General features: G+C 42.1%; 2 protein-coding genes across 2 annotated transcripts; both read right to left on the reverse strand.

The window, feature by feature from the left end:
• Positions 1 to 6,562: 6,562 nt before the first annotated feature.
• LOC308282748 (UBX domain-containing protein 4-like) lies at positions 6,563 to 7,861 on the reverse strand (the record flags this gene model as incomplete). The annotated part of the gene is made up of 1 exon (XM_080723136.1): positions 6,563 to 7,861. One exon carries the CDS (start codon positions 7,859 to 7,861, stop codon positions 6,563 to 6,565), a length of 1,299 nt encoding a protein of 432 aa, XP_080579262.1.
• Positions 7,862 to 13,468: 5,607 nt separating this feature from the next.
• Positions 13,469 to 14,086, reverse strand: LOC308283579 (proteasome subunit beta type-3-like; the record flags this gene model as incomplete). Its single annotated transcript, XM_080724018.1, has 1 exon — positions 13,469 to 14,086. One exon carries the CDS (start codon positions 14,084 to 14,086, stop codon positions 13,469 to 13,471), a length of 618 nt encoding a protein of 205 aa, XP_080580144.1.
• Positions 14,087 to 24,481: the final 10,395 nt, after the last annotated feature.

Raw genomic sequence — 24,481 nt, forward strand, 5'->3', positions numbered from 1 at the left:
TTATTATGTGTGCCTGTATTTTTCTTGTTAGACTCTTTTATTCACGTTATTCCTGGCCCCGCCCCCGGCTTCCTGTTCATATCCTGAAAGAGGCGGAGGCTGAAAAAGCTGGCCTGAAAAACATCATTTGGTTTCCTGTTGTCCTTGCATTAAAGTGTCAGTAGTTGGCGTTCTGGGCTCTGCACTCTGAGAAATGATTCTGCGGCCGAGTATATGGCACTATTAGAAAAAGTTATATTTACTCAATAAAATCACTGAATATCACGTATGTGATTGTTTGAGTAGGTCACACCAAACGAAATGAGTAAAAATCCAACTGTTCGTTTTGAGTTAGATGTACATATATTATTTGAGTTAATTTCGTGAGAATAAATTAGTATTTGACCAACTGATTTTATTCATGAATTATACTCAATTTGTTTTGGTAATTTTCCTTCATAATATTTGAGTATGGAGTACTTATATGGATCAATTTAAAAAGACCCTTAATTATTATTCATTCCAACTAAATAATCTTTCATCTCTCACAACAACCTAAACAATTGAGTAGATATGACTAAGATTCAAAATTGTACACAAGGGTTCATGGGAAAAAAAGGGTTCATGGGAAAATTCTACTGGAACATTCTGTCAACAAACAGCAGCAGCAGCAGCACACATCTTTTTCAACAAGAGACCTGGAGAGTGTTTGCAAATATTGGTAAGTAGATTTACTGTATCTTTGTGCATATAGGCTACATAAATGTATTGGGTATAACTTGTGTTCTTTACAAAGGTTTGCAGCTAAGGTCACAGTGAGGGTAATGTGCAAGCCCTCTAGTCATGACTTTTTGCATTTATTACAAGCTATGCACAGCTGCATACAATGGTGTGTACAATGAAGATAAAATGCACAGGTAGGCCTACATATTATCTACATGTATCTATTATGGTGTTCAATGAGGATTACATGTGTAAAAGACTTGGAAAAAGTATGAAGTAAATAAGCAACATGATTATACGGTATTCCTTGATTTTGGTTTGGCCAAGTAATTATTGGAATCATAAATTGACTAAGCCTCACATGGTGTCAGTTATTTGAATTATTATCTTTTTTTTTCTTCAGAAATGCTCAAATGACCAATTTACAAGCTCAAGATTGTGAGCTGTAGATCAGCTATATCCACTATTTTTTGAAGTATACAATTATTATTATTAACTATATCCCTGTAAAATTGGGTTGCAGATATTAAGCATTAGATGACATGATGTTGTCAGCCAGCAGACATCAAGGACAGTTGGCCTGCCTTGTTAGATGTTTACAGAAATGGTTACAGGAATTAGACCTGAATGTGACAGACATCTTGTCATTGTAGTCACTTGTATACCCTAGCATACCTATCCTGGGGGAAAATACAGATCTATAATCTCACGTCTTCTTTTTTACTCTCTTCCCCTCATCTCTGTCTTCCAGGTTAGTGCAAAGTTCAGGATGATCACCACACTGAATCTTGAGCCAAAATGTATGGCAATGTTGGACTTCTATACCCCCAAACTACTGTCCATGTTCCAGTCCAAGAAGGGCAGTTTGGGCACAAATGAGTATTCTACTTCAGGTATGAAACTTTCATTTACTCTAACTGCTTTAATTATATTTCACCTGGCTAATGACAATAATTACTACATTCATTTATGCTAAACTCATCTTTATCCCCTGCAACTCTCTCTCCTGATTATTCATTTCTAAATGTATGTCTTAATAGCTACTAAGGACAGTCTCCCAGCTTCCGTTGCTAAAACTGGGTTGTGGAAACAATTGTATTGCCAAAGTTTATGTTAGTTTATGAAAGTGCAGTCATACTTTTTCTTTATTGTTCAAATAATTATGTTTCTATTCTGCAGAGAGGAATCCCCAATCAACGAACACGAGAGGTCATCATCCGATGTCTCGTCGACCATCTGGAAGAAGAGAGTGTCAAGATCAAGGACTTTTAAGTTAGTAAAATATTTTTTTTGACGTTTTAATGTGATCGTGGATGAGACCATCACATGCAAAGGAACAGCATAGTGATGTCCAGAGAAGGTTGTGACATTGGCTGAATGGCTGTTGCATCCGTTGCATGTCTGGTCCAACTTATTCAAGATTATGCCCAGGGCTGCATGTGTGGAGACAGCTAGGATTGCTCAATGTGTGTCTGTGTGTCTTGTAACATTTAGCCTGAAAGTGAGCTCTAAACAATTATCTTCACAATGTGTGCAGGAAGGAAGCTGCTGGTGCACCTGTCAGAGTAGAAGAGAAGTTGACAGAGGTGATGATGAAGAAGATGAAGATCTACCTGCTGCAGAACCAAGAGGACTCAATGAATGAACCTACTGATGTAGGTATTGTGATTAAGGGCATCACTGCCCTCAACAATCTTGGGGATCTGCTGCTATCTGTTGGGACTGTTCTATGCCTTTAATCTGAGATACCCCAAGAACCTCAGATATGGTCTTGAGATGTTCCAAAAAGTACTAGTTGAGTTGGATCCCGGACACCTTTCAGCCAAAGTTCAGAGACTGAAAAAATGTCTGCTTGCCGACTACTGTCCAGCAAGATGCTCTCAGAACGTGGGTGCAACTGAAAGTGGATTTATTGTCAAAACAGCATTTTTGCAATGGTATTTGTTGCTGATAGTAATTAGTTCATGTAAAGTGTTTGTTTCTGGTGCATTCGAGTCATAATGCAAACAGGTCAGTTTAGCATATAGACATTACACGTGTGCATTGTCAATATGTTTAAATGTTGAGCTACTGTAAATGCTTATTTATTATTTCATATTCCAAGTTGTGATTTCCTTTCATGCCAAATGGCCTCTGACTGTCTTCTTTAATGTATTTTGTGGTTATGACTTACTGTTTATTTGATGGGCTCATTGTTCTTATGGTGCATAATGTTTGACAGACTGCTTACTTACAGTATGCACAGTTCAATTAGAGGTACTTATATACAGTATTGTGAACACACACTGCTCTTTAGTAAACTTTAAAATTTGTAAAAGTGTCAGGGATACCCCTTTCCTGATCATTATCTTTAAACATATTGTTTTTGCAGGCATTGTTGCATGTCATTTACATACTAAAGTATGTTGAATGTTCATACTTGATGTGGTGTTACAATGGTCAAAATGAGTTGATTAAAAACGTAATTATCTGCATAATTATTTCATGTGTATTCATTTGACATCATGTACTCCTGGAGTAAAAGTTAAAGTAAATGAAAGGGGTAAAATGGTACTATATGAATTAAATCAATAAAAGTAAATGAATAGAGTAATTGTGACATATTTGTTTTGTTAAATCATACTCTAATATTCAATTAGATCTACTTAATATTTCAATGTATTTACTTGTAGTCTTTTGTGGCATTGACTGAATCATTTAATTAAATCTACTCAATTTCTTTAGGTCATTGTACTCAATTTTAGTTGTTAATAAGTACGTAAAAGTTTTGGTTACTTTTACTCAAATTAATTGAGTTTCATTTACCTGATTTCATATCAGTAATATTTACTCAATATTTTTGAGTGTAAAAATGTTTCACCAATAAAATTGAGTAGAGCCTAAGAGGGCTCTGTATGTACCTGGGTTGCCATGTCTGCTTATAATAAGCAATTAGTGTCTTTTAAAAAAATAGTATAGTTGCTTATTGGGTTTACTTTCTAATAATGTTTTAAACCAGTGGTTCCTTTGTCCACAGTTGCAGACCCCCATCTGAAAATATGTGGTGCCAGGGACCGCCACACAGATTTATGTTGTTAAAATGTTTAAAAAATATTCCAAATATTTTTTTTTCCTCAATAGTTTTTAAATAGCAAATATACAAGCTCACAATATGTCGCAATGTGACACATTGTGAGCTTGCTGATTGCTATTTTCAAATGTAAATGTAAAGTAGTATAGCCTAGTTGCTTCTGTTGGGCTTATTTCTTTGGCAAAATCTGGCAACAGACAATTCCCTGTCACTTCCTTACTTGGGAGGAAGTGAAAAGATGTTTTTCCCTCTGTAAAAGAAAATGGCAGCCTCCATAGAGAGGGCCAGGAATAACATGCGATTTTTGAAAAAAACTGTTTCCCAGTAAATTCCTATGGGAAATCAATTCTGTCTTAGCATTTATATTACTGCTTGTTGCGCTCAATCAATCCATCTGAGGAATCTTTGTTCTCAAATTTCTTAAAGGTTATTACCCAGTATACATGATTACATTTCATTATAATGAGAGTCTTTGAGGAAATGAGCCCATTGTTCTAGAGCAGTGGTTCTCAACCTGTGGGTCAGGACCCCCAGGGGGGGGTCCCCAAATGATTTTGGAGGGGTCCCCAGATGATTAAGTTAATGTGCAACATTGTCTTCTCACTCAACAGTAAACAAACCAACTTAAAGTTTAGGTGTAGAGAGGGTATCTGTACATTTCTAAAGTGACAATTTAAGGACTTTTTAACACCTTTAAAATGACAAAAGAAACATTGGCCAAATTGCCAAATATTAGAGTCAGAAATTGTGAAAATAGCCGATCTACATGCTCACAATTGCATCTTTCTAGTGTGAAGTGCACTGTTAGGTTGGTAGGTTGATTTTCCTAATCTGCAAAAGCCATCAGGATAAGAAAATTTGTTTCCTCGCAGTGCGAGGCGTTGTGAGCATGGGGGTCGAGCATGGGGGCCGCGGCCTGAAAAGGTTGAGAACCACTGTTCTATAGCACGTTGTCTTCTTGAATTTTGATTTGTGTACTCAGAATGTAGCTTTTAGCGTAAGTTCAATAAAAAGGATCTAAACCGCACTCAGCTTTAAGCCCACGTCACTTCCTTTTTCCCTCGCTGTCATATACGCTCATTCACTAAATCATTTGTATCAATGTGAGCTTCAGCGCATGTTCAATGAAAAGATACAAGTTGTTACTCTCAGCTCAAAGGGCGTGCTCTTCTAGCCTATGGGCGTGCACTTCTAGCCAATATGCAGCCCAGCCAATCAGGCGATTGGACTCTGCCTTTAAATATCTCCACTGCCTCTGAACCATGTCATTCTCTTTTCAGCATGCAACAAGCAACCCACCTCCATCCCCAACACCACCTAGTCTCCTTTGTCAAGAGTTAAGACGGAGGTTCACCTGCACTGCCACCACCAGCGTCTAGACTCCATGGGGGGCTCTCCCTATTAAATTCTAATCTATATGTATAATGTTATTTAAACATAATCATATGTTTAATGTTAATGGAGTCTAATCGCCAAACATGTATTTTGCCAATCATGTATTTTGTAATTATTCCTTGCCTATCATTCAAGTAAATATTTTCTTGTTCAAATCGGTGTGATCTCTCCTTTATTGAACTACCATTAGGGATGATCTGTAACTGCTGAAGTCCACTCTGTGTTCCTATTGGCTGTGCTTTAAATAGCCATAACTACAAAAACAAAAAATACTGCTAGTGTGGAGTGAGCGGTGCTCACGAATAAGTTGATATAGTTTGATAATGTATTTTATACATATATACTTAAGGCACACACAGGAATGTGTAATAAATGTGTATGTGAATGTGTTCTAGAACATGTTGTTTTATTACTTGCGACTGCAGAGCGTGCAAGTGCTGCGTTTTGGCTGCGTATGTAGGCTAGGGCCAGGGTTCCCACACATCTTTACCAATTAATTTCCAAAACTTATCCAGAATATTTAACCCGATTTCCAGGACTATATTATAACAATAATACAGCTCAATAACGAGTCGCTTACTCCTATGTGCAATGCCCAAAGACAGACAGTGTATGCCAGTAGTTCTCAACCTTTTCAGGCCGTGACCCCCGAAATAATCATATGTGAACTGGGGACCCCCCACCCTGACGAGCACTAAGAGTAGAGGAATTTTGTATAACACGGTTTTATTGTGAAAATAGCCGATCTACATGCTCACAACGTCTCGCGTTGCGAGGCGGTGTGAGCATGTAGATCTGCTATTTCCAAGATATGGAACATATTGTGTCAGTCTCATGTGGTCAATGACGTCATCTCCATATTAGGGGAAAAAGTTAAGTTTTTGCATTTTCAGCTTAATCTTGTGAAATAAAATGTCGTCAACCAATCATCAAGGACGACGATACACGAAAGAAGAATAAGCTTGACTGAAAATCCAAGCTTACCAGCTTGACTTGCCTTTGCTGGTCAGTCCAGCCTGCTAGCTGGCCGACCAGCAGAATCCAGCTTAGCCTGAGTTGGTGACCCGGCTGACCAGCTGCAGACAATGACAAACCAGCGAGACCAGCCGGAAAACAGCTAAAACCATGATGAGGCTGGTTCTTGCTGTTTTTTTAGCAGGGTATATATAGCCTCACCGATGATTGATGCAGAGCAATAAAAAATAATCACACCCTATACTTGCGTGGCTTTTTGTGTATGTGTAGTAGTTATGAACCCTTGGAAAACGTTGTACCAAAGGCAGGGCCCTTAGCCAATGAGGTGCAGCCAAAGGGTAGATCTTATTACATGGTGTTACATGCAAGCCCAATTTTTAGTGAGAAAATAATAACCCTGCTCTGATTGTTATCAATTCACTACATCTGCTGGGTGGAGTTGCCATTCCAAGTGTTATTGTCGTCCTCTCTGTCTTCCTGGGCGCGCAGACAGTTGATGTTGCCGTCTTTCTTGAAGTCCTTTGGCGGGTTCTCCGGAGTGCGGAGGGACTCCCTCTGTGGTTCACCAGAGGGGGCTGATGATGAGCTGAAGGTGCTGGGCTGTGGGGTACCTCCACTGAATAAGCTCCATACAGCCAGCAGGGGATACAACGTTATATTCTTAACTATATTGTATAATATATACATTGCACCTCCAATATACCGGCTCAGGGTGCCCGTCTGAGGCATGAGCAATATGGAGGCACTGGGGGCCAAATCTAGCTCGAGCAGGGTCTTGTCCAGGTCCTCGTATGCAAACTTGCGTGAAGGGAACGTGGTGGCGAGGGAGAAGTAACCGTAGCGCCAGCGGTCCCCGACTTTGTGTTCCGCAAACTGCCGCAGTTCCCGCAGACTACTCTCTGAGGGAAACTGATTGGTGAAGGATAAACCGTCCGGGAGCCGGAACTGTATATTCACCATGTCGCGTCTGTCCCTGACTGAGGCCTCCTTCTTGGCTTGCTGTTCAGCCTGCCTGGCCTGTAGGGCAGCCTCCATCTCCTGGTTTGTGGCGTAGCGTGCAGATTTATCAGCGTTGTCCAAAGCAATCTGCTGTTTAACACGATCCCGCTCAGCCTTCCGTTCAGCCCTCTTTCGGTTCCACTCCTCCAGGAGCTGCTGGGTCTTCAGGTCCTCCTGTTTAATCTTTAAATTCAACATGTACTTCTTCCTCCGCTCCATCTCTCTCTTTATCTCCTGCTCTTCCTTTCTCCTTTGTCCTCGCCCATTGTCGAGTGGGTTTGTTAGCCTTTCCTCTGCCTTGGTCTCCGGGTTCTCCTCCGGGTGAAAGCTTTTGGAGACATCACCTGAGGATAACTCTGCTATCCCGCGACGCATTTGCAGAGCATGCATCCGTTTGACTTTGTCGATTGTTCCTGTGAGTTCACCGGAGGACACGCTGCCGGCGATGACTTCGAGGAGAGTGCCATTCTCTCCGATAAAGAAGCTGGATGGGATGCACGTCACTGTATAGATCTGGGAGAACTGCATGCATGTCTCACTCTTGGCTTCCACTTTGATCGCCACGCAATTCTGTGCCGCTTCAGAAACGTCGTCATCCTCCCAGCTGGACATCAGCTGTGCAGACTGCTCATCCTCACCTGTTATAACAACAACAAAGATGGAAATCCGTTGTTTGGCGGAGGCAATGGCACTGTGAATGGAACCCTGAAACCACTGCATTGTCTAGATAACACCGTCCGTCCTATCGGTGTTGTCTGTTACTGGATAAAATTAAGCTGCACAAGCTTATATTGGCCACTGATGTAAGAACAACCATAAACAAACCTGAGACGCCCATATATAGGCATACTGTATGTGGAGATTCAAGTGTGTGCCGGGGGAGATACTGTTCAGTGTTTAACCTTAACCAGAAGTCGAAGCTGAAAGAAGCTAGTTTTAACAACGGAACTGATGTGTTGGTTGAATTTGAAGGCACTGTCGAAAGTGACACTGAGGTTTTTGGCAGATGGGCGGATATATGGGGTGAGAGAGTCCGGGATAGTGCAGGTGGGGTAGTGTCTAACAGAATCCCTTTTATGCTCATATATGGAGATCCCTGATGTCATCAATATTAAGCCCATATCTAACAGGACTTCATATGGGAATGACCATATATATATATATATATATATATATATATATAGGAAATCAACTGGAGATGATGGACTAGATCCAACTTTTCTTAAAGTAGCTGCACCACTAATATCTGATCAAATAACACATATATTTAATCTTTCCTTACGATCAGGCATTTTCCCTATTGCCTGGAAATCAACCCATGTAACCCCCCTGCATAAAGGAGGAGATAGAAGTGACTTAAACAATTACAGACCTATCTCCAAGCTATCTTGCCTTGCAAAAATGATGGAATCCCTCGTAAATACTCAGATAAAAGCATATCTCTCAAAACACTCTATTTTAAACCCACATCAATCCGGTTTTAGAGAAAAACACAGCACAACATCAGCTACCACCTTAGTAGTAAATGACTTAGTCTCAGCCCTTGATAATAAAAAGCATTGTGCTGCCCTTTTTGTAGACCTCTCAAAAGCTTTTGATACTGTTAATCACTCCCTTCTGTTGCAGAGATTACGCAGCATTGGCTTTGATACAAATGTCTGTGATTGGTTTCAAAGTTACTTGTCTGAAAGACGTCAGTGTGTAAAAACGGGAAATACCCAGTCCGAGTTCTTAATGGTTACAAAAGGTGTCCCACAAGGCTCTATACTGGGCCCGATCCTGTTCAGTATCTATATTAATAATATTACTTCTTTTTTAAATAACTGTAGCTGTCATCTTTATGCGGATGACACAGTCATTTATTGTACTGCAGGCTCTATTCAGGTTGCAATGGAAAATTTACAACTTTCCTTTAATATCCTTCAAGAAGCCCTTATTGATCTCAGGTTAATGCTGAACATCAGCAAAACAAAATTCATGCTTTTCTCCAGAACCAAAAATATCTGTTATAATGACATTCGCATACTGTCCACGAATGGAGCCGATATTGAAAGAGTCAAAGAGTACAAATACCTTGGAATTTGGATTGATGAGAAGCTTACCTTTAAACACCATATAGAGATCCTTTCTGGCAAATTGAGACAAAAAATTGGATTCTTATACAGAAACAGAGCCAATTTCCCCATCATTAGCAGGAAGAGAGTTGTTGAAGCAGTGTTTTTATCTGTCCTGGATTATGGGGATACAATTTATAGGCATGCCGCAACATCCACACTTAAATCTTTGGACTCTGTCTATCATTCATCAATTCGTTTTGTTACAGGTGATACTTACGGTACCCACCACTGTATTCTGTATAACAAGGTTGGATGGTCCTCATTGACTGAGAGACGAGAGCTGCATTGGCATCTGTATTTATATAAAGCCATACTTGGAGATTGCCCTAAATATATTTCAGCTTTTTTGGAATGGGCCCCCGCTGGACCCTACCACACCCGATCGAGTGGTTTCCCCACTTTTAAAGTACCCACGGTTAATTCAGACTTTGGTAGAACTGCTTTCAGCTTCTGTGGCCCCACCACATGGAACAATCTGCAGGAAACATTAAAGTTGACCACTCTGATACCTTTCAATCGCTTTAGATCACTGGTGACCAAACCAAACGAAATATGTAATTGTTTCTAAAAAAAAAAAAAAATGTTGTTTCTACTTTTATATGCCACATATGCCTTTTATTATTCACTATATTTCAATTTCTGTAATGTAATGTGTTTTTTTGTTTTTGTTTTATCAACATTGATGTTGTTGACACCTCTAATGTACTACTCGACGACACTGAAAATGAGTCTAACCACTCAGCTGTAACTTCGAGAATAAATAAATATTGAATGAAATATTGAATGAATATATGGAGGAAGACAGCCCATATCTGTGTGGCTGGTTCAGACAGGGATCTCCATGTTTGGACATAAAAGGGATTGTATGTATGATGTCAGATGTGATAGACGTCATCGGATTTTCACATAACGAATAACCGAGTAAGCATGTTTGGGGTCTCACAGCATATCTCCATGGATCTCCATATATGGGTACAGGGGTCTCCATATATGGGTAACTGGTCCGATACATCACTGGCCAGATGGCCAAGACATGGCACGACCTCACCCTTTAGGGAGAGGTCGCTTGTCGCACTGAGGCGTCTTACTAGTATTATTATATTAGATTAGAAATACTTTCCTACGAAACAGTGTGGGCTCGCATGGAGATCACAAAGATCTACCCTTTGGCTGCTCCTCATTGGCTAAGGGCCCTGCCTTTGTACTGTCTGTCTTTTTTTTAGGAGAATAACCTTGTTTAATTAAAGTTTTGGTATAACATGATATAACATGGTCTCGAGCCCACGTGTTATTGTTATTTATATCAGGTTGCACTTGTTGGTGGTGATGTCACCAAGAACACTGCTCCTCATTGGCTAAGGGCCCTGCCTTTATTTTTAGAATAAATGTAACTATAAAGATTTGGTATAACATACTGGTCTCGCCTTTCAACGAGCCCACAATTATAAATGGTAAGAGGGAATTCAGTTCCCAGTGAAACTGCTCCATAAGGCTAAACACTAAACTGCTCCTCAAGGCTAGTCCACAAGATGCAAGCTGGTATAAAAGGGCCAAAATATCCTTATTATTTACCATATATGGCAATTCTTTGATAAAACAAGTGTGAATGTAAACTAGAAAAGATGCAATTGGAAATTGCAAGTGTGGTTGCCTATTTATTTCCCAGATCAGTGGTTCCCAAACTTTTTTGTTACACTTTTTTGTGTGTGGAGTGCCTGCTGGACTCAGGTAAGGAAGGGTCACATTGTTGTGACTATCATGCTCACTACTGACCATAAGGCTATGTTTATCTGGCAGTTGGTGCTATAAGAGAAGCATGAAAACTAAAGAGAGAGGACACTGTTTTTGGAGCTGTGTGAAGCACAGGCTCCCTATACGTGGCTGTGTGGGTCTGTGTGTGTGTGTGTCTGTCTGTCTGTCTGTGTGTGTGTATGTAGCCTGAACTTCCTAAACTTCGGCACGCCACTAGTCCCACAGTTTTGCCACCACACACTTGCGCCATATGTCAAATCGACCGCCTTACTCGGGAATCGTGGGCTATTACTTTTCTAAGAGAAAGGTTCTATAGTTTAATTGATATTAATTTATTAGTGAATTAATTTTCCCCATTGACTTATAATGGGAATCGCAAAAACTCACATTCAATTATTTGTCTCTCGCAAACCATAGGGGCTAGAGTTTCAAGACTTGGAGAGGAGGTTCATAATGATTTCAAGGATTAAATAAAAAATAATTGTGTCATTTGGCCGCATGGTGGCGCCATAACACCCCACTTTACGTTTTGGCCTGTAACTCTTGAACCGTAGGTCGGAAAATTAAAAATATTTTTTCCCTGGATTCCTTGGGTCATGACGCATCTCCCCATATAGGCCACGCCCATTTGCGCCATGATAGATTTTCCGCCATCTTGAATTTTCTCCAAAACACACTTTTTGCTCCTTTTCCTACATATTTTCCTCAAATGTCACAAAAATCGGTACACATGATACACACACACACACACACACACACACACACACACACACACACACACACACACACACACACACACACACACACACACACACAGCTCCACTTCACACGGGTGTGATTTTTCATTTGATGATGGGTTCCAAGATTGCATGAAAACATTCAATAGCCTATGAAAAAGGTCTAAAAGGTCTATACAGTAGGAGCGGTTAGCACCACAAAAAAAATAAAGAAGTTTATGTAAAATGACAGAATGATAGGCACCATAGTTTAGGTTTCAATGCATTAAAGTTGACAATCTCTCCCCCCTCCCTTTTTAAAAAAATCACACCCGTGTGAAGTGGAGCTGTGTGTGTGTGTGTGTGTGTGTGTGTGTGTGTGTGTGTGTGTGTGTGTGTGTGTGTGTGTGTGTGGATCATGTGTACCGATTTTTGTGACATTTGAAGAAAATATGTAGGAAAAGGAGCAAAAAGTGTGTTTTGGAGAAAATTCAAGATGGCGGAAAATCTATCATGGCGCAAATGGGCGTGGCCTATATGGGGAGATGCGTCATGGCCCAAGGAATCCAGGGAAAAAATATTTTTTATTTTCCGACCTACGGTTCAAGAGTTACAGGCCAAAACGTAAAGTGGGGTGTTATGGCGCCACCATGCGGCCAAATGACACAATTATTTTTTATTTAATCCTTGAAATCATTATGAACCTCCTCTCCAAGTCTTGAAACTCTAGCCCCTATGGTTTGCGAGAGACAAATAATTGAATGTGAGTTTTTGCGATTCCCATTATAAGTCAATGGGGAAAATTAATTCACTAATAAATTAATATCAATTAAACTATAGAACCTTTCTCTTAGAAAAGTAATAGCCCACGATTCCCGAGTAAGCCGGTCGATTTGACATATGGCGCGAGTGTGTGGTGGCAAAACTGTGGGACTAGTGGCGTGCCGAAGTTTAGGAAGTTCAGGCTACATACACACACACAGACAGACAGACCCACACAGCCACGTATTATAGGGAGCCTGTGCTTCACACAGCTCCAAAAATCTTGCTGATTTGTTTTACTAGTCTGTGACCTGTGTCTAATAAAGGCTTGGCTTCCATCATGTGTATCTCAGACTTCATGTCTCCAGTCTATATAACATCAGTTACTGTATCGTCCCTGTCGGGTGGAAACTTCATATAGTTACTTTTCAGAATTCAAAAGCAGATCTACAAGCTTGTATCTGCTTCTTTTTCCTGTGTGTGATGCTGCGGAACGGCATTCATTGATGTACGAAAAACACACAAAAAAGGGGCCCGACAGCAACGCTATGATGTGTAACTGTGTTTGATGGGCAAGGTTTCAGCCAGAATCGACCACCATTGTTTATTTGTTTATTTGTTTGAATCCCCATCAGCTGTGCCCAAAACACTGCTAGTCTTCCTGGGGTCCACATTGACTTCCATTATTATATTCAATTCAAATAAAATACATAAATAAACATTATACGTGAAAGAAAAATCGGATCGTGTGTGGATCCTGAGAACTACATGGAAATAAAATGGTGTTAATCCCGGACTTCATGTGGGCATAGTTGTCTATGACGTATCTTTGTGGAGGGAGAAATGGTATGGTGCTGTGGTTTGCAAGATTAGTCCTGGGCAAACTGGCACAGGCAAAAACATAATCTCCACCTTGCCTTTGGCCTGGTGTGGAGAAAATATATATTCATAACATGTGAATGTAATGGATAAAGATGTCTCTAGTCCATTCTGGCCTTGAGGGTACGTGTGGTAACCTTGTCCTTCTCGATCACATGTACAATCACTCCCATTCCCGACACAGCATCCCTGTCTACTGCATTCAGCATTGCCTGGGAGATGGTCTCAAACAGGTCCTCTGGCTCCAGGTCTGGCTCCCACAGCGACTCACACATGCCATACATCTGCTCGGAGCAGGTGCCGCTCACAACAAAGTCCTCTGTCACCATGGGACAACCAATCAAATCCGTGCAGCAGATGAAGGGTTCAAAGGTCTTAGGATCCAGTCCGGCAATCACAGGTTCAATAAAGTATGGTCCAAACCTCCTTTCATATAACAGGTTGGACACAGTGCTCATGAAGGTCTTGGGCTTGATTTGGCGACCCTCCTTCAATTCATAGAGGTTCATCCTGAATTTAAGTCTCTGGGCAACTGTCTGGACGTCAGTGGCCAGTCCGGCCAGGCCGATGTACAGCCTGTCTCCCATGGGGAAGATCTTTTGGAAATCTGTGTGGATCATTTGATTCCGAATGCCAAATCTGCGATCGGCCGCTATCGCCACACAGTCCTTCCCCCGCATGGCCATGACGGCTCCACCATTATAGGACATGATAGACATTGTGAAGACGTCGCGTTGTATCCCAAAGCTGGAAAACCTCTTGATGAATGTTATTAATGACCAAAAAGGAAGACACCTCCAAGAAACAGAGCCAGACAAATTAACTGAAGCTGTACAGGCTTATATTGGCCTTGTGACGTCAGACTTCACATTGTGATTGGTTGAGAGGCATTGTCGGTGTTTCCAAATATAGAAACATTTTAATTTGACCTGGCTCTATATTTAGTCGGGTTAGCTCCCAGTTTACAAATCAATCTTATATATGCTACCAAAACTACCATTCTTGCATGGCCTGGTGTCTGGTGACATCCAAATTCAGTGAACTAGAGATACAGGCCGCCATTGGGGGCCTTCACAATTTTACATCTACAGATTTACAGATCGCTGCTCCAGTGATGAATTTATAATGGGTTTATACAGGAAGCAGAGCCCCACAAGACCCTCAAGTATAAAAAACCTGAGGGCTGTGCCTCCAGAGATATTGTGATGTCACGTGAAGCATGACGATATTGTGATGTCACGGTCCATGCCTCTGGTGATATTGTGATGTCACGTGAAGCATGACCTCCAAAAATGTTGTAAAAAGTGAAATTACTCATCATGTAAGATGATTGAAGATAGGCAAGATAGCCTATAAAGTGGCCAAGCCTCTGGAGAATATTGTTGCGAAAACCCAGTTGATTTTGAGTGTTCCTGCGCTTGCCATCCCGGCACAACGACTTGGGGGATAAGATGAGCTAAAACTGGAATGAACTGCAATGCCCCTTCAGAACACAGGCCTCCGTTATCAATCCAAATAACCTTTGTGCCCATTGTCACAGTATAGAGCAGTACTCATTATCATAGTACTTAGGTCAGTCTATGACATCAATGGTGTAATATTGATGACATCAGGGATTTCCATATATGGGCATAAAAGACAGACACAGACAGAGGTTTTAATGATATCAGGGTGTATGAAGTGGATTAATGGTGTAGAAGTATTGGAAAATGGAAATACTCAAGCAAAGTAAAAGTACCTAAACCTAACAGCTCACCTGTCTTTGTCTGTTTGTCCCGCGTCTGTTTGTACGTACGTATGTCCCGCCCCATCCCACATTGGCCACGCTTCGCGGGATGCTTAATGAAGTGAACTCATAAATTCACACTGTTTTGTTTTTTTTACTTAATGTAGCACTTCCCCTTTAAGGGCAGTGCACATAAGAACCAGATTTGTGGCCTTATGTTTGTCCAGAAGCCTGATTTCTGTGTTTTGGTGAAAGACCTGGAGGTTGAAGTTTACAGCCTAATAATACTGGGTAGGGAAACATGAATGTTAATGGCATTAACTTAATAATTTTCAAATTAATTTGGCAATATGGGGATATGTTTTAATGACTGTCATTCTATATCCCCTTTACAGGATTCGGCACTGCCGGAATCGGTAAGGTGTGGGGGGATGTATTTTAAGAGGGGTTTTTAAATCAATGTTGGGCCTGCTGTTATAGCCTGGTTTATTTATTTTCTATTTCCAGACCTTCCAGGTCCTTTTGTTGGTTCATTCCATTATATCCTGTGAGTATTTATCAGTGGAAGCCTTATAGTCGGGGGCGTTAGGGATATTTCGCGCTATATTAGTCTAAAAGCGCCTAATTTCGCACAGATGTATAGCCCAGCTAGGGCATGCTCTAATGATTTAGCTAGGGCGTCCAAGTCGGTGACCTTCGGTGTCGCCACAGCGGCCAAATCAAGTTGGGCTCCCATCCCCCAGACTTTCTATACAGGAGGAAAACACCCAGTAAAAGATCTGCTTTAAGTAGGATGTGAGGGGTCTAACTATGGGTTTGTCATGATGCTGAATCCATTAAAAGCATTTGTTTTGCACAAAAAATATTTCTTGGGCTATAAATGGCCCAAGAAAACGCCCACAAAACGGTGAAAAGTGATGACTCATCACTTTTCATCACTAAACCATAATTTTCTGGGGCCATTTATAGCCCAAGGAATGTTTTTTGTGCAAAAAAATGCTTGCAATGGATTCAGCATCATGACAAACCCCTAGTTAGACCCCTCACATCCTACTTAAATACCTCCTATAGAAAGTCGATGGGAGCCCAACTTGATTTGGCCGCTGTGGCGACCCCGAAGGTTGCCGACTCTGGCGCCCTAGCTAAATCATTAGAGCATGCCCTGGGCTACATCTGTGCAAAATGTGGCGCTTTTATACTAATATAGCGCGAAATGGCCATGTTATCTCCCTAACGCCCCTGACTATTAGGGAATAGGGATATGTTGACCGGTATTGTGCCCGTCACAGTGACTGGGGGCGTGACCGTTTTGCACAAACCTGTGGAGGAGCTCCTCGCATGTGAATCAGCCCTACTATTGCACATGACCCAACATACAATCTTTGACAAAACCCAGTCTCTAATCACATTTTATATTTTGGTGGGAACGAGGCTAGGAAAAGCAGTGAAACAGTTGTTCTCCTTCCTACAATAAATCACACATGAAACATCTGGTTACGCCTCAATACCAATTCATCCCAAACATATACACAAAAAAACACACCAATGTGCAACCAACTTTACTCAGTGTCCTGAGTTTTGCCCTGTGCGTTGTAGCCTACTGTACCTATTAGTCAGGTTTGCTATGTTAAGAAATGTTTATTTGTTGGATTTTTATGGGGATTTGGAAAACTATACATTTTTGAAATCTTCAGAGCATGGGGAATCCAAAAATCTTTGTTGCCATTTGCACAGACACCTGCAAAGCCGTCATTTTGGACGTTCAAAATGGCCGATATAAAATACATAATTTGTGCCATCTTGGCTTCTAAACAACATAGAAACTTAATTAAACATGCCAATCCTATGTTTTCTGGGTCAAGGAATCGAATGAGTAAATGATGGGTGTAAAATATTCCGGACCCCCACCCCCTTTCTGGGGGTTATCTATTTTGGGACCTCCCAGAACAGTACGCCAGCCAATTGATGTCCTATTTTCATAATAGTAGAGTTGTTTTGTAGGTTTTAAAACCTCCTGGGCTCATTTATTGCACTTTTATAGCAGCCAGAATAATCCTTCTGACTTTTGGTTGGGGTCTTTCCTCACCTGGGACCCTCAGACAGACCCTTGAGCCTATCTCAGTAATCGCTCTGCTCCTGCTCCAGAACAGTGTTAAATTAGATCATAATTGAATCATAAAAGTTTTTGTAGCTGGGCTCTGAAAACAAAAAGGATTGGTAGCAAATACCAGGAGTCTTCCACGGGGGGTCCGGGACCCCTGGGGGGTCCTCAGAGTTACAACAGGGGGCCTGCCAAATCTCAGATCTTTTTTTTTTTTTTACATTTGAAACTTTGAATGTTTTTATGTATCCTGGGTTTATGTACTGTCACAACATTTTTGTGTTGTGACAGTTATGGTTGACAGCTGTTACTGCAGGGATTGCAATAATGAAAGTATTGCAACTTCTCATTTTGAGCGCGCAGAACAACGTGTCCATTTATTGCACTGCACTCACACTGACAACACAACACACACACTTGTTATCGTCACCCCAAAAGCCGAACCCTATATAGTGTTGACCGTCTCCACCATAGCATTTGCAGGGAGGAGTGCAAGGCAGGTTACCTATGCAAAACCTCCAATAAATACTTCAATCAATGAAAAAAATGCATTTGGAGCAGGGAGGGCAAGACTCCCAATACCCTACGGTTCGACGGTCAGGATCGCACGTGACCCCTTGAGTAACAAATGGTTCTTAGCGAACAACGAGCCTGCATGCAGCCCACGTAAACGAAAGTACTAACGACCTGTTGTGACAGTGAAGCCCATGGTAAGGCCCCAAGCCCAGGTACGCCCAACCCAAACTCAGGCAGCAGCCCCTCCCTAATCCACCCAGAATAGGGACGACCCAGGAGAGGGATCGTCAGGACTAGGGCAGAATAGGGAACAACGTAGGGCAGCTTTGAGGGAACTGGGGACTCCAGCCGCAAGGGTTGTAGAGCGACGCAGTAATGTTGGGGAACCCCCTATATATATATTGTAGGGAGTGACAGCGAGGAGGAGGATTTCCCAGTTCCAAGACGATTAAGAATAGTACAGAGAAGAAGCGAAGAGTGCACCTCTCAGTCTACTCGTAGTGAGGGAAGGTTAGCTGAAAATGTGACACAGGGCAGTGGGGATGTTGACAGAAACATCAGCAGCAGAGAGTTAGCTGAGAGATTCTGTTTAGACCCTAGGCAAAGAGAGTCTTGGCAGAGAGAAATGGACATGTTTGACGAGGGTTTGCGGTTGTTGCGGTCTGGTGAACACACTGTCAGTCAATCAGGGTGGAGCTCAGGGAGGTTGGAGGAGGTCCGACGTCTAATTGCACCAATTGAGGCAATTAATGATGCAGTTAATGATGAGGATGGGTCACCAGGCCACCACCAGGGGGCAACGGAGAGAGGGGCAACGGAGAATGAGGTGCAGTGGCATGAACCCAGTCAGAGGGATCCAGACTACGATCCCACATATGATCCGTCATCACCTACGGCAGTGGTTCTCAACCTTTTCAGGCCGCGACCCCCAAAATAATCATATTTTAACTGGGGACCCCCCACCCTGACGAGCACTATAGTTGAGACATTACATTTTGTTTAATACTGTTCTATTGGGAAAATAGCAGATCTACATGCTCACAACGCCTCGCGTTGCGAGGCGTTGTGAGCATGTAGATCGCCTATTTTCACAATTTCTGCCTCTAATATTTGACAGTTTGGCCAATGTTTAATTTGTCATTTTTAAGGACTTTTTAAAAAGTCCTTAAATTGTCACTTTAGAAATGTGCAGATACCCTCTATACACTTAAACTTTATGTTAGTTTATCTACTTTTGAGGGAGAAAACAATGTTTCACATCAAGTTAATCATCTGGGGACCCCCCAAAATAATTTGGGGACCCCCCTGGGGGTCCCGACCCACAGGTTGAGAACCACTGACCTACGGAACCTGCCCCGGACGAGGCCACAGTACCCTACTCCCCCACATCGCTCAGCTGGGAGCCTGGGCCTACGGGTCATTTCCAGGATGCTACAGGCAGGTCTCCCTCCTCTTCCAACTACACTCTCGCGTCATCCACCTGCGATCCAGCATCACCCACAGGAACTGATCCTGACGAACCCCGGGAAGCAGGATTCCCAGATGAGGAGGAGGATATGGAGGACGAGGAGATGGAATAGGAGAAGATGAGAAGAAGGGCTAAGTGAATGATAATGTGTTGTAATGCTACTGAACTATTGCACTGTTTTCATACTTTTTTACTCTAAATTTATTTTACTTTACATTTTTAAGACAAACATGTTTACTAGACGGCAGCTGTGGAAAGTCCCTGAGATTTGGATATTGTAATTCAACTTGCCCGTAAGGCAGGAAATGTTGCAATTGTGGTAGATAGCAGTTGACGATAAGGAGGAAGTGGTGTGGCTTTGCGCAACCATGTATGCTAGACACTCAACTACTGAAAAGATCTTAGCAGGTGTAAAAAGGCAATCTGATTGGTAGTGGTAGCATAATACGTGAGGCACATGCAGTAGTCACCTGACACTGATGTCCCCCTGCTGTTAACAGTCAAAAAGGTAAAAAAAAATGGAAATAGATATTTCTAGCACAGGGGTCCTCAATAGGCGGACCGCGGTCCACGTCCGGACCGCGAGTCACCGCCGACCGGACCCAGGACGAATTATATATAAAAAGAAAAACAAAACGTGGAAAAATATCTCCACGTTTTGTTCCCACTTCTCGCTGTATTCATTCACTTCATTACATGCGCTCTGAAGTCTGAGTGCGAGAGAGAGAGAGAACGGCACGCTGATTGGCTGATGCTGGGCCATAGAGTATTATGGGTTGTCATCTCTATGACAACGACACGCTGATAGGCTGTTACCACCTCCGTTCATTTCACAGACTGCGGAAGCTTTTCTAAGCAGGCAGCAGCAGCGGTTAACTGCAGCCTGTAAACTAGTTATAAATCAGTGGGTTTCATTCGCGCACAAGCACAACATCAACGTGAATACGTTTGCAGGATGAGGATTATAATCTTCTCTCCAGAGAGTTTGTCGCGAGGTGCCACAGCCATGGCTGCCTCTCTCTTTCTCCATGGATATGCAGCCAGCGAGCCATGCAGCAAAGCCAGCTGCGAGCCACACGCATTACTCAGTATAGGAGTGAGCCACGAGCCGCATCGTCTCCGACGCGCGACACCTTGTTTTCAGATCAATATTCACGTTGCGACACAAGCATAAGCACACAAAGATTATCCCAGTTTGTTAAAAGAAACAAACAATAGCGCAAACATCTAATTTTCGTAAAATAAATATCTCTGCTTTGATTTTACATTCTGTTCTCCCTTCAACGGGTTGCTCCTCAGTCAAGTGAGTCAACTTGTGGGTCAAAGAGGTCCCCAAATGATTTTGGAGGAGTCCCCAGGCCAGATGAAGGTGAAGTCATAATTTAAGGACTTAAGACCCTTTTAATAAATAAATAAATTATATATATATATATATATATATATATATGTGTGTGTGTGTGTGTGTGTGTGTGTGTGTGTGTGTTTCAAAAGGAATATTTGTGGACCTTCAAGATTTGTATTTGAGGACCCCTGTTCTAGCAAGTTCAAGTTATTGGATGTCACAAATGTCAAGGGTTCCTTGGCTTAGACAATTTTTATGGTGCTGACTGGGGAAGATCATTTGTTGGAATCTCCAAAAAGACATGGGTCAACGCCTACTTGAAGCCTGATAATGATGACAAAGTCATTAACCGCTTCAAGGACCTTGGCAAGGGGTCTATTCCTCCTGAGCTTATTAATGGTGAGCTTCCATCAACTTTGCATGTTTACAGTTCAAAAGGTCCAACAACAACCCTGCAAATACTCAGATGGGAACTGTTCCTGTCAATGAACTTGGAGGGTGAGATGCTCCCTCCAACTCGTGCTGCACTGCTACCATCCCCTGTGTCAACTACGTCACAATGCAGGATAAACCTAGCCTGGCATAGCCAGACTATATACTAATGCAGCTAACTAACTGCATATCATCCCCTCCTTGTTTTAACATGGGTGGATGGTATAGCTGAGCTAGGCTAGGATAAACCATAACTGACAAATTGCCCTGATCTTCCACCAATCGAAGAAAATAGGTGGAATTCAGAGAGTGGAGGGTATGTTCCAGTCAGGGATCTTGCCCTCCCTGCTCAAATAACCTGCCTTTCACTCTATCTATGCTATGGTGGAGACTGCAACACTATTAGGTTGGACATTGAAGATGACAATGATGAAGACGTTTCTGGAATTACTGTATTGTAGTGAATCTCTTTGGGCATAATTTACCATGGGCTCTTTAAGAGGATAGGGTGAGGGTTTGGGGGTTTGAGGGTTTATTGCAATCCCTGCAGTAACAGCTGTCAACTCTAACTGTCTAACACAAATCAAATATGTTATATGTTATCTATCTGTAAATGCGAGAAGTCTCTGCGTGTCTGTCTGTCTGTCTGTCTGTAATCCGCGTATCTCGAGAACCGTTCGTCCCACCGGCTTCAGATTCGGCACGCGCGTTCCCCGCCGCAGTGCGGAGTGCAGTGCCGGGCCTCGACCCGACCCGACGCGCGGTTTTCCCGAACTGGCGCAAAGCGTTCGGAATCTCCTTATGCGGGGCTGATTGTTGACATCAGGCTGTTCCGGAGGAAATCGGCGCAAGCGCTGACTCATTGTGACATCACATCATAAAAGGCTCTGAGGTCACGTACGCCACATGAGTCAACAAAAAATGCCATGGTTACCTATTCTGATGTTCCTATATGGGCATAAAAGGACACAGGCAAACTATGGTCAAAACACAGGTAGTGCAGTGCCCGGCCTCGACCCGATCCGATACACGATTTTCTGGAACCAGCATGAAAGGTTCGGATTCTGATGTCTGACATCAGGGTTTTCCGGAACCGGCACTGTGTCTGCATAGATCTCCATTTATGGGCATAAAATGGATGCAGACAGACAGATACGGATATCTCCATATATGAGCATAAATGGACACAGGCAAACAGATGGTCAAAGATCTCCATATATGGGCATAAAATGTACGCAAAAAGACAGATACAGATATCTCCATATATGGGCATAAATGGACACAGGCAAACAGATGGTCAAAACGGGTCCTATGACAACAGGTATAATGGGATGAGCATAAATGGACACAGGCAAACAGATGGTCAATACAGGTCCTACAGAGATCTCCATATATGGGCATAAATGGACGCAGACAGACAGATAACTCCAAATAAGGGCATAAATGGACACAGGGAAACAGATGGTCAAAACGGGTCCTACAGAGATCTCCATATATGGACATAAAATGGACGTAGACAGATAGATATCCCCATATATGGGCATAAATGGACACACGCAAACAGATGGTCAAAACAGATCCTATGACAACAGGTATAATGGGGTTTGCATTAAAGGGCGGGGCATTCATCCCCTATTTACATTGTTCCCGAGTTGGCCAGGGCGCCGACTAGACGCTCGGCCGCCCGAAGGGCGGACGAGCTTCTAGTAAATAATAATGAGAATACTATAAAAACATTCAAAGTTTCATATGTAAAAAATATTTGGCAGGCCCCCTGTAGTAACTCTGAGGACCCCCCAGGGGTCTCGGTCTCCGGACCCCCCATGGAAGACCCCTGGTATTTGCTGCTACTCATTTTCGTTTTCAGAGCCCAGCTACAACAACTTTTATGCTTCAATTATGATCTAATTTAACATTGTTCTGGAGCAGAGCGATTACTGAGATAGGCTCAAAGGTCTGTCTGGGGGGTCGCAGGTGAGGAAAAAACCCAACCAAAAGTCAGAAAGGTTATTCTGGTTTTAAAAGTGTAATAAATGAACTCAGAAACCTACAAAACATCTAATATTATGAAAATCGGACATTAACTGGCTCACATACGTTTCTTGGAGGTCCCAAAATAGATAACCCTCAGAAAGGGGGTGGGGGTCCGGAACATTTTACACCCATCATTTACTAATTTGATTCCTTGACCCAGAAAACATAGGATTGGCATGTTTAATTAAGTTTCTAGGTTGTCTAGAAGCCAAGATAGCACAAATTATGTCTTTAATGTCGGCCATTTTGAACGTCCAAAGTGGTGGCTTTGCAGGTGTCTGTGCAAATGGCAACAAAGATTTTTGGATTCCCCATGCTCTGAAGATTCCAAAAATGTATAGTTTTACTAATCCCCAAAGAAATCCAACAACAATACATAGTGAACCTGACTATATGTTTGTATTACAGTATGTATTGTATTATTATTTCCTGCATGTACTTTTAGTTGAGTTTCAGCTTATGGGTCCAAAACACTCCCTGGGTCCTGACAGGCTGAGAACATGGGTGTATACTGGGCCATTAATTAATATTGCATGGTTTGGAATTTGTTTGCCGTGGTTACTTATTTACAAAATCTTCTTTTGGTTTTGCGTCTTTAAGTCATTTAGATTTTCTTTATTTGCTGTGTAGGATTAGGTTAGGTTAGACCTAATCCTAAACAGCAAATAAGAAAATCTAAATGTAAATAAGGGCCTCTAACCGTTAGGCGCCGTACAGACATTTGCGACAGCTATCGCGACCGTATCGTCTGAGAATGGCCACTGGGGGAGCTCAACCACAGCCTGTCTTTTGGCCAAGAGACACGGCAACGACAAAACACCAAACAACCTTCCATTGACAATGCATTAGTACGGCGCCCCCAGTGGCCATTCTCAGACGATACGGAGAAGATGTTTCACGCATATGTGTGAGCCCAGCCTTAGAGGCCGTTTATTAGGCCCTGAAGCCTTCGCCTCATATCGCCTGTTTGACCCTTGGTCCCATTTTAGGATCTTGACTTCCCGTTTATCTTCTTCTTTCGTGTATCATCGTCCTTGATGATTGGTTGGCGACATTTTATTTCACATTTCTTGTATAATAACCCCTCTTTCCCTTTGTATTGTAACCCTTAAGTGCTGTTCGGGTCATTTTGACCCGTTTTACATTTTCATTTGGAAAAAAAAAGGTAGAAGTTAAACATTTTTCCACCTGAAACTCACTGGCCTTAAAGATTCTTCTGAGATGAACATATTTTTGCACTACACCCATGCTACACCCCCCTCATATTTTTTTGAACCTTTAGTGCTGTTCGGGTCCTTTTGACCCGGAAGCATAGATGCACACAAATACACAGTATTATGCCAAAACACAGACACACAGTCACCCCCACTTCTAACACCCCCCTTCCGAAGCCCCATTCCATTTAAACTTTCAGTTTGCTACAGTAGGTTCTGCTGACAGGCCTCATCTATTCATTATTATTCATTATTTTATTACTAATTATGTACGCTTTTTC

The sequence above is a fragment of the Nannobrachium achirus genome (assembly GCF_963921795.1).
Source record: "Nannobrachium achirus genome assembly, chromosome: 4".
NCBI lineage: Eukaryota > Metazoa > Chordata > Actinopteri > Myctophiformes > Myctophidae > Nannobrachium > Nannobrachium achirus.